This window comes from Nyctibius grandis, chromosome 1 (assembly GCF_013368605.1).
Source record: "Nyctibius grandis isolate bNycGra1 chromosome 1, bNycGra1.pri, whole genome shotgun sequence".
In the NCBI taxonomy this organism is placed as follows: Eukaryota; Metazoa; Chordata; class Aves; order Nyctibiiformes; family Nyctibiidae; genus Nyctibius; species Nyctibius grandis.
The window spans coordinates 112,715,918-112,730,341 of record NC_090658.1 but is presented as its reverse complement, the minus strand read 5'-3'; the positions used below and the strand labels follow the sequence as shown (position 1 = coordinate 112,730,341).

At 39.2% G+C, this 14,424-nt stretch overlaps 1 protein-coding gene across 3 annotated transcripts in view; it reads right to left on the bottom strand.

Moving 5' to 3' along the window:
- The window catches only part of TRAPPC12 (trafficking protein particle complex subunit 12), a 55,221-nt gene that overhangs the window by 9,237 nt on the left and 31,560 nt on the right, over window positions 1-14,424 (bottom strand). For all 3 annotated transcript variants that reach the window (XR_011049215.1, XM_068412854.1, XM_068412863.1), the window contains 2 exons: window positions 9,223-9,295; window positions 5,420-5,493 (listed from right to left, as the gene is read on the bottom strand). Coding sequence is in view for 2 of the 3 variants with exons in the window: in XM_068412854.1 (XP_068268955.1) it covers window positions 5,420-5,493; window positions 9,223-9,295 (147 nt within the window). In the remaining variant the exon portion in view is untranslated. The remainder of the gene's footprint in view (window positions 1-5,419; window positions 5,494-9,222; window positions 9,296-14,424) is intronic.

The window sequence follows — 14,424 nt, the reverse complement described above, 5'->3', positions numbered from 1 at the left end:
AACTGGCTCCTTAGAGGAACCCCAGCCATGCTTGTATTAGCTATTAATACCTGCAAGAGGATAATTTATAAAATCTGAAGGATTGTTGATGACTGTGAATGTTATCCCTTTAAGCATAAAATGTGCTCACTGGAGAAATAATTTTATTATATCAAATTCTAGCTTTTGTGCTCAATGTCTTCCATTCTGTGGTCTAAAGCTGCCCCTTACCCAGTGCTCAGTCTCATGCACACTCTAAGGCTTAGGCTACACAACAAAAATACGTAGCACAACCATGAGGGATGGGGGCTTTACCGTCACATCCCCAAACTGATGTAGAAAAAACTCCCAGGAGATCATGCAGTTAAGCTGATAGAAAAGTGCTTCTGTCAGCTTAATTTACAGCTTAGCATGATCTGACTGCAGAAAAACCTCAGCCAGAAACAGCTGCACGAGGGGGCACTGTTTGCACAATTATAACACACAGGCTCCTTAATGTAGGTAGTAGCCAGCCTTGGTAGGAACAAGCAGCCAAGAATGTCTTGGAGGTCTATGCTGCGGGGGCTTCATGGACTTGGCCTAGTCAGGCAACCAAACCCTCCTCCCTTTTGCATTCCCTATCAAGTGACTGTACATCACCATATGTGTTATAACTAGGAGTATGTAAACATTCACACCTCCTAAAATGTCGGAGTAGAGGTGAAGCATGAAGAGTCTATGCACTGTATTCGTGGTGGATATGGCACCCTGTTTCCATACGATGGCACAGCACATAGCATCTGTGCTTATCTACCCCATGCCTTGTAGTACCTATCACAGCAATGGGACCCATTTCTTCCAGGAGATGACAAGAAACTAAGTTACATATGTCCAAAGCCACCCCTAAGCATAGGCAAGGATGGCCCCAGGATGAGACTGTGAAGCATTATCACAATATCCAGGCTGGCTTCTAAACACAACTTGATTTTCTAGTTACTCCAGGATGCCACAATGAGTTTTATATGCATTTACTCTTCCCCTCATGCTATCATGGAAGCAGTAGTAGATTTCTAGAGTATCCTGCATGTGATACAGAATACTACTACTCCATGGTAAGTTATAAAAGCATCCTTCTGAAGGAGCATATTGTAAAGTAGATGAGATTTGATCTCATTTACTTAAGACTTTTGTTTCCATTCCCAGCTTTGCTAGTGTGACATGGTATAAGAAAAATTGTCTGAGAGAATGATAAATAGACACCCTCCCAGAGGAGCGAAGTCTTGGTTGATACAAGTTGTGGTTGTGAGAAGAAAGACGTAAGTACCTATGAAAGCAGGTACTGCCAGTAAAAAACCCAATGACTACAGCTTGTGATCTTAAGACTTAAAGGCGGGGCTGATGTATTGTCATGGTCTTTAATTCTAAAGATTGTGAACTTTCAGATTTTCTACACCTTCAGAAAAAAATCCCAAAAGAAGCACTGGAGTTACACAGTTCAGGATATGAATGAGAGTTGGCCTATTGTTTTATAATTCAAAATTTCTTTTATTATGACAAATTGGAGCTAACATTAAATATACTCATCCAAAGTAGTCCTAGTAAGTCATTGATCTACTTGCACAAAAATGGTAAGCGGGGTTTGTTTTTCCTTTGATGCACTGCAGTATAACTGTATTTCCCTTCATGGTCACTGCATTACACGTTTTCATGTTTCCCTCACCACCATCTTAAGTACCTAAAATATTAATTATGAGATATTTAGAAATAAGCATAAATGACCATGATGTGTAGAATGCTGAAAGTAGGTTCAATAAACCATGGACTAAAAATCAGCCTTAGTTACGCAAAGTGCATAGTTCATAAAGACTATATTTTAGGAAGAGAGGACAGGGATAACTTATCCTTCCTCTCGATCTAGTGCACTCGTAGAAGGGTTATGAAAGCAGAGATGCACAGTGTTACCAATCCAAGGAGCAGTACTGCAGCACAGTATGCCGATTCATGCAGTCTTTCTCCTTTAAATCATAGAGGAACCAAAGTCCTTAGCCATCAGTCCCTCGTGTCATTAGTACAATCTGTTACCTCCTTCTTAGCACAGTTTTAATTGTATTAGACCCAAATTAAAATCAATTCTAATGCTTTTGTTTTTACGAAGGGCAAGTTCTACAAAAGCTAAGACAACACTGAAAAAAATCTAAAAAGTGCAAAATGTGCCTTTAATTAGAGTGCATTTATAATATATATGGAAAGTACTTAAGTGTTTATTCCTCAGAGAAGTAGAAGTCTGCTAAGATAACGTCAAAAGCGATTTTAGCTCAGATGAATAGAACTTAAAAAGTTTTCAAGACACTTCCACAGTGATTTAGTAAAATGACAGACGTTTTGCAATTAGATTGCTGCAATGAAGCAATGCACATCATCAGTTGCATTTTAAATGAATATTCCCTCATGCTGCTATATTCAGGGTACGCTTTCATAGTGACTGGTTCTGGTAAATGGAAGTCTACAGTGACACATGATACGTGGTCTCCCCTTTCCTTCCTGCTGTATTTCCACCTCCTCCCTTAAGTTGCCCCTTGTTTACATGAAATGGGAAACGCCAATTCAGTTGATATGACTGAGATCCACCATTTCTTTGTTTTTGTCAGTCAGTTAAATCCAATACTGGTGCACGGAAGGAAGCTAGAACACATTTAAGAAAGGTTGTACAAAAAAAGGGGATGAACAGGAAAAGACTGTATAGAAAGACTGCCTTAAACTGCTACTGAACTGGATCATCGGTCACACAGATAAAGGGACACAGCAGGCAGAATTCAGTACCTTGGAAAGATGGTCCCAGGCTAAAGGAGACGTGTGATTAATTTCCTGTTCCACTATAGGTTTCCTGCACAAGTCTGGCTGAATCACTTCTTTGTACCTCATTCACTACCTCCAAAACAATAAACCCCTCTATCTCAATAATTTAATGAGATGTTTAGCTATGAAACTAATGAGGCTATATATAAAAGACAAAAATCTTTGTGCTACATAAACAGAATTCCTTGGGTCAGGTAAGTAATGCAGAAGAGAGATGATATGAAATAAACCTAATTAGAGTTGAGGATAACTGAAGTAGATTTAAATAATTATAAGCCCAACATCTAATCAAAGTCTTTTTTTTATTTTCAAGAGTCAATCCTGACAAGGTTGTTGCCTATTAAATACTACTCAAGTTTCTTGGCCAAAGAAAGAGGTTACTAAAAATAAGATAATCAGTTTTTCTTTTTTATACCTATGTCACATAGTTTTACTTTAAAAAATGATTATTATTAATCTACTAATAGCACAAGCTATTCCATTCACCTAATAGTACTTTGGGATCAAATATGACCATATTGCAATATTGTAAATGTTCACCAGATGGCAATAGATGGCACTAACTTGGAGAATGAAATCAGTTGTTTTTTTTTTTAAATTACATACACTTGAAATACTTGAATAAAAACAAATGCAGTTTTTAAAGTGTATTACACAACAGCAAAGAAAATATAAATATGTGGAACTCTGTTCAATTAATATAATTGATCATGGGAGAATTAACAGAAGCGTGTTTAAAAACCATTTGAAGAAATAGTTTTGTACTGAATACTCTAGAAGGTGGAGAAGATTATAGCACTGCTGCACATTAGAATGGTCTTAAAAACTATTAAATTTATAATTAACCAATATAATTACCTCGCAGAGGATCTGTCACATAAGTGAAAATGTGACAGATGTACTACTCTGGTTTTAACTGCAACATGACTATGTTTGAAAAATCTTTCTTAAAAACTCTACTCCTCTATATAGGGATATTTCTGAAAACCGAGAGACTCACAACTACTCCGTAGCCAATGCACTGAAATGCAAATTTCAGATGGAAGTAATTATGCATTAACATGCAGTTGTGGGTAATCTGGAAATTATTGTGGAACCATAAATTTCTAACTTAACAGCTGTGAGATAGGCCCTAAATACTATTGGTCTTAAGAAGTACCTGAGCTGCAGTATTTCTGAAGTACCATTTCCAAAAAGGTGATAATTGGTATTCACAAATGTATTTCTAATACTAGAAGAAAATAGCACTAACAGGGCCAAATCAGAAGTGAGAACCATGCACGCACATGGATTTGTGTGTACACAAGAAGAAAACCACAGAAAGTGTTAAAAACAATTCACAGTCAAATGTAAAGTGAACTTCTTAAAAAAAAGCATTTTCTTATTTATATATTCTACTTTCTTTGGGATGGCAACTCATGCTTTTCTCTACTTGCTCTTTGAAAAAGAAAGTTCTCTAAAAATTGAACCTATGTCAAGTACCTACTTCTAAACACAAATGCTTACTAATTCTTAAAAATACCTCATGGTTTAATGGACAATTATTTCTATTCAAGACAGAAATGTTCTGATCGCAATATCATTATGAATACAAATTTCTGTTTTCCCTAATTCTCATAAAAAGCATATTCCATGTCATGTAAAGTAGTATTTGAATAATTGGATCTTAACTAAAAAATGCAGGCTTTTTGGGGTATTGTAATACTAAGAATGGAGCCTCACTTCGGAAGTAGCTTAGTAACCATGAGAGGGGCAGGTTTGGCATGACCTTGGGCAATCAAAGAGCAGGGAGCAAGGAGTGCAAATCTTGGCCTCTTAAGTTTACACTGCTGACAGCTCTGCTCCGAGGCTGTTGCTGCTAATTGATTTGTGGTACAGTTAAGCTCAGGATAACAGCAGTTTGTCGCAAGCTCAGAAGGGCGATATCCCTATTTCCCTGACCATGAGGTGAACGTCAGAAGTTTTATTTCTGCTTCCTGAACACAAGGAGAAGCTAAGAGTGTTGCACCAAATGGAGTAGGATTGCTTAAAAAATTAAGAGGTAAACAAGGGGAAAAAAAAAACAACAGTGAGAGCCAGTTACTTTTGCTTTTCCTCCTTTCTCTTCCCCCTCTACCCACTAGTGAGGATTTAACTTGAAAGGAGATATCTTACAGTTGAGATAAGTTGGCAAGGGAGGACGTATTTAGATGTTCCAGTTCTTCATCACATACATAGGCTACAGTGTTATTAATACTCAGAAATAGAGCAACATGCCTAGTGCACAGTTTGAAAAAGACAGAGCACATAGAATTGCTTTTAATTACAGCATTTAGTTAAGTGTTTGAAAAATTCAATTTAAAAATTCAAATTCTGTATTGTTATTGCATATTCTCCAGGATGATTTGGGGAGAAATAAGTACAGATATGCTCCCAAAGAACATTACTGCAAATGGTTATCTATTAAATAATACATTATTAAGTCTAATTAATTCTTCACTAAGCAAAACCTCCATGTACAGTCAGGTAGTCTTCCCTTATCTATGCACCAGTAATTCTCTTGCACTTTCTCTGGCATTCTATTCTGGAATATACGGTACCTCTGCAGTTGCTGCCACCCACGTACCTTCATCATTAGCAGACAGTTTGCCATGGAGTACATCACCCGGCCCAGACGTGACCTCCACAGCTGAGCAGAGGCTGCAAAATAAGAGCAGCTTGTGAATTTGCACAAATAAATTAGAGGTTCTTTCTTGCCATCAATTATTGGCCCTGTGAATTACGATTTTGAAAGATTCCCCTCGTTAACACCACTGGGTTTTAGCCTAGAATTATTAATCCTCAGCCGTGCTGCACCATCAGAACAGAAAATTCTGCATCTCCCCAAGGGAACTGCTCAAGCGGCTCTGGGGACCGTACATGATGCAACAATGCAGAGCAAGAGACAGCCGCTCAGCTTTGAGCTCAGGCCAAATATTAAATGCTAAAAGAAGCCACACATTTTCCAATATCAGAACAAAAGGTGCATAAAAAGATTCAAGTGATAATGAGCATCAGTTTAAAAACATGTAATCTACAGCATTAAATGGGATAAACTCAAAAATCAAACATAGCTAAAATGTCATTTCAGAGCCAAAACATGCAGGGTGAGAACTGTCTGAGTCTGGGACTGTTTGTGCTTGCCTCTGGCTTAGAGATATGCTGGAAAAATCTGCCAAGCCTGTCTGCTTTCCCCATGCTCCTGGAGCTTGCAAGCATTAAAAGCTGCAGCAGCAGATTTCTCTCTCTTGCTTTGCAGACAGACTCCTGATATTGTAAGAGAATAGTTCACATAGATCCTTATTTTCTCTTGTGTTACAGTACCACAGATCGATGCTAGAAATACTGCTCTAATCCGCAAAAATAAACATTAGGAGTATTAATTTAGTACATTTGGAAAATAAGTGTATCTCAGTCAATCAGCTGTCAAGGTCACTGTAATGATTTGCGAAGGGGGGAGGAAAGGGAGAAGAGGCTATTTCAAAGAGACTGTGATAACTGAGACCACTTATTTGTATCAATAATGTAGTCTCTGATGAAAGCATGGCAGGTCACATAGATAATTCTTTCAGCATATATAAATGCCATTACAAATAAGAAGAGAGCTTGGTGAAATGTCTAGTCCCCTTCCTAAAAAGAAAAACTCCTTCAATCCTCTCCAACAACAAAACAAAAACACCAACCCATGAATATCCACAAATTATCTTTGTCAAAAGAGGGGCATAATGTGGGGCCCAAGACTGAATCCAGTATTTCATCCACTGTACCTTAAAATCATTCATTACTCCTAGCTTTTGTTTTAGAAATTCCCCTTTGACCACACATCCCTACTGCTATTAATGGAGAGGATGATGTAAACCATGAGCAAATATTTCATGACACATTTCTGTTTTCCATTCCTTGTGCCTGTAAAATCCGGACATAATGAAATAACTCTCCTTTATTGTTTCACTTATGTTAATCTCTCCTTTTCGTAGGTCCTCATAGTTGGTAACCACATTAAGCTTTTTAGGACTTAGGTGACAACAAATTAGATGTTGTTTCCTGCACCAATAGCACCAGCTACGGTTCTCAAAAAGGACTGCAAAGCAGATAGACCAGATGTGTTCAGTCTGTGCTAGAAACTGAACAGCAACCTGATCTGGAAACTGTGTAGCCCTGTGGGGGATGAAGCTTCTTAGCACTGTCAGAAAGGGGTTAAAGAAAAGCTGTAAAGGAGTAAACAAAATCAAAAACCCAAAGGCAACCATTGTATGTTACTGAAATGCCTGAAACCCACTCTGCAGGTCCATGCAGCCATGCTTCCAATCTAAGCATTTGTTTTTCTTGTTATTTATCACAGACTCCGTACTGCACACTGCCATTCATTTCAACAGGAGCTCTGTGCACTGAGAAGTTGCAAAATTGGCATCTTATAGAATGCATTACCAGCCAAGCGGTGCAATGCTAAACCTCTCTGCCTGTTGAAAAACTGGTAAATGAGGTGCTTTATTCCAGACTAGAGGAGATGTACACGGTAAATCGATTGGTGTGGCACCTTCTTACACCAGCAATAAGGAAATTACATGCTAAGCCTATTCCCCATAATGAATTAAGGCTGCCTTCACATAAAGTTAATAAGGTTTGCTTCAGCTAGTCTCACATGAAAAAAAACAAACCCATTATCAGCCTCCTGGAGCTCCAAATGCAGCGAAGAAGCAGACAGGGAGCAGACCTGGCTGACCTCCACAGGCAATAGCAGTCAACAGCCTCTGCAAAGGACCCATGGGCTTTCTGGCAGTCTTAAACCTACAGGCAGCTGCACAGTAGACATACGAAGATCTCTCCAAATTTTCAGCAGCCTTGTCCCTTGGTAACTACTAGCTACTGCTTTTCTAACTATGCCTCCTCCTGAGCTCATCTCAGCTCTAAAGAAGCAGCAGCAGAGAGGAAAAGCAAGGAGCCAGAAACACCTGAGTGAGGCAGACTGCAGGACTCAGAATTATGACACAGCTAGGAAAAAGTCCTTGTACTTCAAAGGGGAATCAGTGTCTTGGTTTTAAAGGGGTAAAAAGGAAAAGAGTGTGGGGATAATAAGGACAAAAATGAAGGCAGAAAGAGGATAACAGGGAAAAGTAGGCAGGAGAACAGAAGCAAGAACAGTAGATACAAGGAGAGAAGAATGGAAACTCCTGGAGCACTGTGGATAAATCTTCAGTATCAGATTATTTCTCCTCTTAACCCTTTTGAGAAGAGTAGTAAATGTATTCATTTGATTATATTAGCAAATGCCTTTATGATATATGCTGCTCCGATGTGCGTTCTCTTTTTTAGGGCATATCTAGACAGTGTTATTAAGTCAAGTACAATAATACATGAAAGCTGCTTTACACCCAGTCAAATTGAATATGAAGCAGAAGAGTTCAGACAGGTCTGCACCCTTCCATATAGACATTGTTTTAGGGAATTGTTTATAATATTTTTTTAACTCTGCTAACAACTCTACTTGGCCTCTTCCTATCTCAGAGGCAGACTTTTACTTCCCACAGGCTCTAGGTCAATGTCATCCTAGAAAGAATTTGGTAAAATTTCCTTACACTGTTAACTGAAGCTGAAAGGTTTTTGTTTTCTTGGTATGATGTTTTTAACTTGCTAGGCACCATATAATCCATAACAATGCCTAAAATGTCACCTCTTGTTCAATTCTGAAGTGTACTCAAATGACCTCATTAGTATAAATTCTGTAAAAAAAACAAACGATGCTTGGCCAACTAATTTGTCCTGATGACCCTTCTGTATGAAGTAATGTATCCTATACGATTGAAGTTAAATACCTTAAGATAGAAGGAACAGGAAAAAAACATAATTGCATGTAAAATCATGAAAATGACGATGTAGATTAATATAATCTAAATCTTATTCTAAGAAGTGACTTAGGTATTTCAGGAGTCTAAGTACTATGCAGCTACAGTGAGACTCAGCCATCTATGTAGCAGCATCCTAGGTCGGTGCAGCCCTTGTACGGTACCACTTCGATCTAAAGAGATGTAGTAGATTTCAGACATGAGGACCGAGAGGAGCCAGTCAGCCAAGGCTTAAGATGAAACATCCATCTCGCTGCAACAGCAATACACTTATATATTCATCACTAAAGGATAGCAGCCATGTTCTTTGTTTCTTCTAAGTAGGAAAAAAACCTGATTTAGTGCATCAGTTTGATCAAGGGCAAAACTGTGAAATTAATTCCAGCAAATGAAAGTAAAAGGTGTATCATTTCAGAGGCAGAGTAGGCTGTGAGATTACAAAAATACTGTTTTAACAACTCTGGGGCAGTCTTGTGAAAACTTCTGGCATACTTAGGCAGGCGATAAAAACACACTGCCTGTGAAAAAATGTTTAAAGAACACCTACCTTGTCTGTTCTCCTGTGTAATGTTAGTCATACTTCCATCTTCAGCTAAGCCTTGTTCCAAATTTTCTAATATCTGTAGTAAATTTTTTAAAGTAATGAACATGAGTTTAAACAGCACTATATATTAAATGCAAATTATCTACAATTGACAGTCTGTATGAAAACCAATTCAGGCAGGTATGCTTCATCTAGGTACAGTTCAAAATTACTGATTATTACCATAGCTAGATCAATTGCACAAAGTAGAAGGATGTTAAGAGTTCAGGTTTACGATACTTATAGAACATTAAATGTCAGCACTCTCTAGGGACATACACATTTTGTTAAGCAAAACATGAAATATGGTTCACCAGAGAATGAATGTTAATGACCACAAAGAAAGTCAAACTGATTTTTCATAGAAAGCCACTACTTCTTGACTCTCCCACCCTAAGTATGGGCTCCGGTTTCATCCTTTTGTCCTTAATGAAATACTCCTCTTAGTTCTTACTGCAATTTCCTTCTCAAAGTTTGGGTTTTATTGCTTCTTTTTATTTATTATAGATTTTAAATCATGTAAATTGTTGAGTAAATGAAACATTGGTTGGATTATTGGAAGAATGAAAATGTGTACTTAATGAAGCTCGTGTCTTAAGCACTTTTAAAATACGAAATGCAAGCCAACTTTTTCTTTTTTTAATCCCATTACAGTTTCTCCAAATTTGTTTTCTGATTCCCACAGATCATCCTGTTTTTCCTGTTACAGATTTATAACTTTGGTCGTAGAACACTGCTTGAGATTTCCTTCAAAAAGCCATTAAGACCACTTGCTCTTCAATCAGCTGCTGTGGTTAGCCAATTAGGGAAATACAAGGCGCTTCCTCTTCCGAGGACTGACTGCACTTCCGAACACAGAGCTCTCAGCTTCTGCCAGTATAAGAACTATTTTTTTTCCTACACCAGCAAAGCATTCCAGTTGTGCTCAATGCTTTGTAAGCGAACACTTAAAAACAACACAGGAAATCCTCCAAAGCAAAGACAGGTAGAATTAATCTGGCCTCAGACAGGGTGTTGGTGCCTTCTACAGCCAATGAAGAGCAATCGGTACCTCCAGGAAGCAAGTTCATACCACCTGTTGTAGACATCCTAAGGTGGAAGGAATTGACGTAGGAGATACCAATCTCTTTTCCCAGACTAGAGTGAAAGCCTGAAGTTAGGTGCCATAAATTTTGCTACAAGGAACTTAAGAGCAAGGAGAGACGTGATGAAATGACTGCAGTTACCACATGCCAGCTGAGCCAGGGTAATTTTCCCAGTAAGGATTGTTAGCTCATGACAAATACAAGGTCATATGATTTAGTGTAAACCTTGCTCACAGAGGGCGAGGCTAAGCTGCCTTACCTCAAATTCTGAGAGGTTATGAGCATACACCAGTAGATACTGCAGCTTATTTGATAGGCAGCAATTCATGAGACTGCAGTGGCAAACCTGCGAGACTGAATCAGAGCCCCTTTCAAAAGCATTGTAGCCACTTAGCAATCCCTTAGAAACCAAAGCAACACATTTAAGTGTTACATGCCCAGTGTATAATGAGGCACCTTGTCAGAGGAAAAAACAAACTCTTTTCTCCCAGAAACACCTTACTGTCTATTTTCTATCCAGTCTAAAAAACACGATCTTTCTCTTCCCCAGGAAAACATCTAGTGATCACTTCTCATTCTCAATAAGGTTCAGTTCTTACTCTTGACATGGTCTAAACACAAGGTGTCTTCAATGAGACATGCTGTCTTGTTTAAAAAGACCGCATTTGTTTTACAAAGCCCTTCTCTGAAAACGTGTTCACTAACATCATCAAAAAAGAAAGAATTAGATATTAGCATACAATTAGAGTTTTAACCATTCTGTGATGTTACTTGGGGATATCTAGCCATCAACTCAAGCTCAACATAATTAAAATGGAACTTGGTGTTGATTTGAGGCTAATTGTTTTATTCCCTACATTTATATCCTTTTGCCCTTCATACATACAGGAATATCATCTGCATTTTTTCAGTTTTTGGGCATTTCCCCAGTTTTCCAAGAATTGTTTAATAATAACATTAATGATTCACGTAGTTCCTCAGTGTAAGCTATCTGGGTTAGCTGACATGAAACATTTAATCTTAGCAAATCCCCTCATCCCACTTTTCTACAGATGGTAAACTGTTTGTTCTAGCAATATCACACAGGATAGCTCTAAACATCCTTGTTCCTACTATGAAAAGAAAAACAATTGAACGCTTCTACCATTTACTTAAACATCAATTTTACATATGACCTATGCTTTTTCTTGTTTTGAGTATTTATAAATGCACACCGATTAGTTTCACTGGCTAGTATTATTTCACTGAGTCTTCTGTTTCATTCCCTATCAGCTGCCTATATACTGTAATTACTAACCTATGCACACCACTATTTGCATTCCTAGTTTCCTATCTGTATGTATCTCTTTTTCCTACTTTATTTCTTCTTCCACAACTTTTCACCAGCATTAGCTTCTTACTCAAAATAACTTTTTTTAGTGCTTCTGGATTTGTGGCTTTTTGGGTACTCAGACTGGTGCAGGATCATCATCATTTCACAGAATCACAGAATGTTAGGTATTGGAAGGGACCTCGAAAGACCATCTAGTCCAATCCCCCTGCCGGAGCAGGATTACTTAGATCATGTCACACAGGAACGGGTCCAGGTGGGTTTTGAATGTCTCCAGAGAAGGAGACTCCACAACCTCTCTGGGCAGCCTGTTCCAGTGTTCAGTTACGCTCACTGTAAAGAAGTTTTCCTCATATTTATGTGGAACCTCCTGTGTTCCAGCTTGCATCCGTTGCCCCTTGTCCTGTCAAGGGATGTCACTGAGAAGAGCCTGGCTCCATCCTCTTGACACTTGCCCTTTACATATTTATAAACATTAATGAAGTCACCCCTCAGTCTCCTCTTCTCCAAGCTAAAGAGACCCAGCTCCCTCAGCCTCTCCTCATAAGGGAGATGTTCCACTCCCTTAATCATCTTCGTGGCTCTGCGCTGGACTCTCTCTAGCAGTTCCCTGTCCTTCTTGAACTGAGGGGCCCAGAACTGGAAACAATATTCCAGATGCAGCCTCACCAGGGCAGAGTAGAGGGGGAGGAGAACCTCTCTTGACCTGCTAACCACACCCCTTCTAATACACCCCAGGATGCCATTGGCCTTCTTGGCCACAAGGGCACATTGCTGCCTCATGGTCATCCTGCTGTCCACTAGGACCCCCAGGTCCCTTTCCCCTACACTGCTCTCCAACAGGTCTGCCCCCAACTTGTACTGGTACATGGGGTTGTTCCTTGCCCAGATGCAGGACTCTACACTTGCCCTTGTTATATTTCATTAAATTTCTCCCTGCCCAACTCTCCAGCCTGTCCAGGTCTCTCTGAATGGCAGCACAGCCTTCTGGTGTGTCAGCCACTCCTCCCAGTTTTGTGTCATCAGCGAACTTGCTGACAGTGCACTCTATTCCCTCATCCAAGTCATTAATGAATATATTGAATAGTACTGGTCCCAGTACCGACCCTTGAGGGACTCCACTAGACACAGACCTCCAGCTGGACTCTGTCCCATTGACCACCACGCTCTGGCTTCTTTTCTTCAGCCAGTTCACAATCCACCTCACTACCCGATCATCCAGACCACACTTCCTCAGTTTAGCTGTGGGGATGCTGTGGGAGACCGTGTCAAACGCTTTACTGAAATCGAGATAGACCACATCCACAGCTTTACCATCATCTATCCACTGGGTTATGTCCTCATAAAAGGTAATTTCTACAAACTCAGCAAACAAGACAACACCCCCCGGACTGAAGTGATGTATGAGAAACAGAATACTTATGGGACCTTAGTAACTGAGCCAGAACTGGTAGCTGAATGAAAATAAAAACAAAAAACAATTAGTAGCTAAGAGACTAAAAAGTTAATCAATTTGGAAGTAAAACAGAAGACTAGGAGATATGAAGAGTGTGTATGGAAGGGCCAGGGAGAAACATAACTACTCATGAAGGAGACAGTAGTGGAACTACAGAGGCTGATGGACAAATGGCACAAAGTATTTTTGAAAAGCTTTGCAGAGGTAACACTTGCAGAGGCTTTTTTAGGAAGCAAGACTGTTAACCAACTTGCCACTGCTTCACCCACCTGGCAGAAGAGCCCAGTACAGCTTTGCCACTTGAAGGATTAGTGTTAAAAAGTGAAATACGCTGCACTATGAGATGTGTGCATTTCCAGAAGCTCTCCCTCAATCAGCTAGGAAGCTTAGGTACAAACAAGGGAGGAGTTCAGTTTAAGCCTGACCAGTGTTCTTTTCGCATCTTGGTCTCCAGGTAAGCATTTATTAGCATGTCCTCAGCATTATTAACACTAAAGTGATCACACCTATGTTTTTAAATGAATACTTGAAAAGAATAAACCCTTCTGTGGTTTAAATTACTGTTGTTACTCTTACTGCTTGGCTGTTTGAAGACCATTTATTTCAAGGCAGATTTATAAGGGCAACAACTCACTGAGGCAATTAATGTTGGGAAGACCAGCAATAACAGAGACAGTAACAATTTCACTGGATTCCTCCCCCAAGCTATAACAGGCATTTGGTGCTACAGATTATTTCTTTCCCAAATGTTGTACCTATAGATAGAGATGTAAAATATCCGACAACATCTTAATTACAAATTTGCAGGAATACTGGAAAAGATAAAACCATTATTGCCTATACACGGAAAATGAAAATTATGGTTTTGCACTCAACCTACAATCCCGCTTCAGGTACCAGAAATATCTAAGTAGATGGGGGTTGAAGAGACTGAGTTACCAACACAGTGACAAAGTAAATATGGTTAGATCTTTAAGTAGAATGGCTAATCCAAAGTTGACAAGTGTCTGTAGAATGCATACAACAAAAAGTAAGAGGGAATTCAGCAGGTTAAAAGGAGGTATCAGATAGGAAAAAACACAATTACATTAAGGAAGAGAAACAAAATAGGAAGACATTTTCTTATGACAAGAATGCATTAGCATTACCTTGGAATAGCCTCCCTGGGGATGTGGCCTCAGCTCCATATGCTGGCTCATTAAAAACTAGAAAACAACCTCGCATTGCAGAGAGACAGACTAGGTGAGCTAATAGGTCTTTTCTCTCTTCTAGCTTTTATGACTCCAAGATCATCT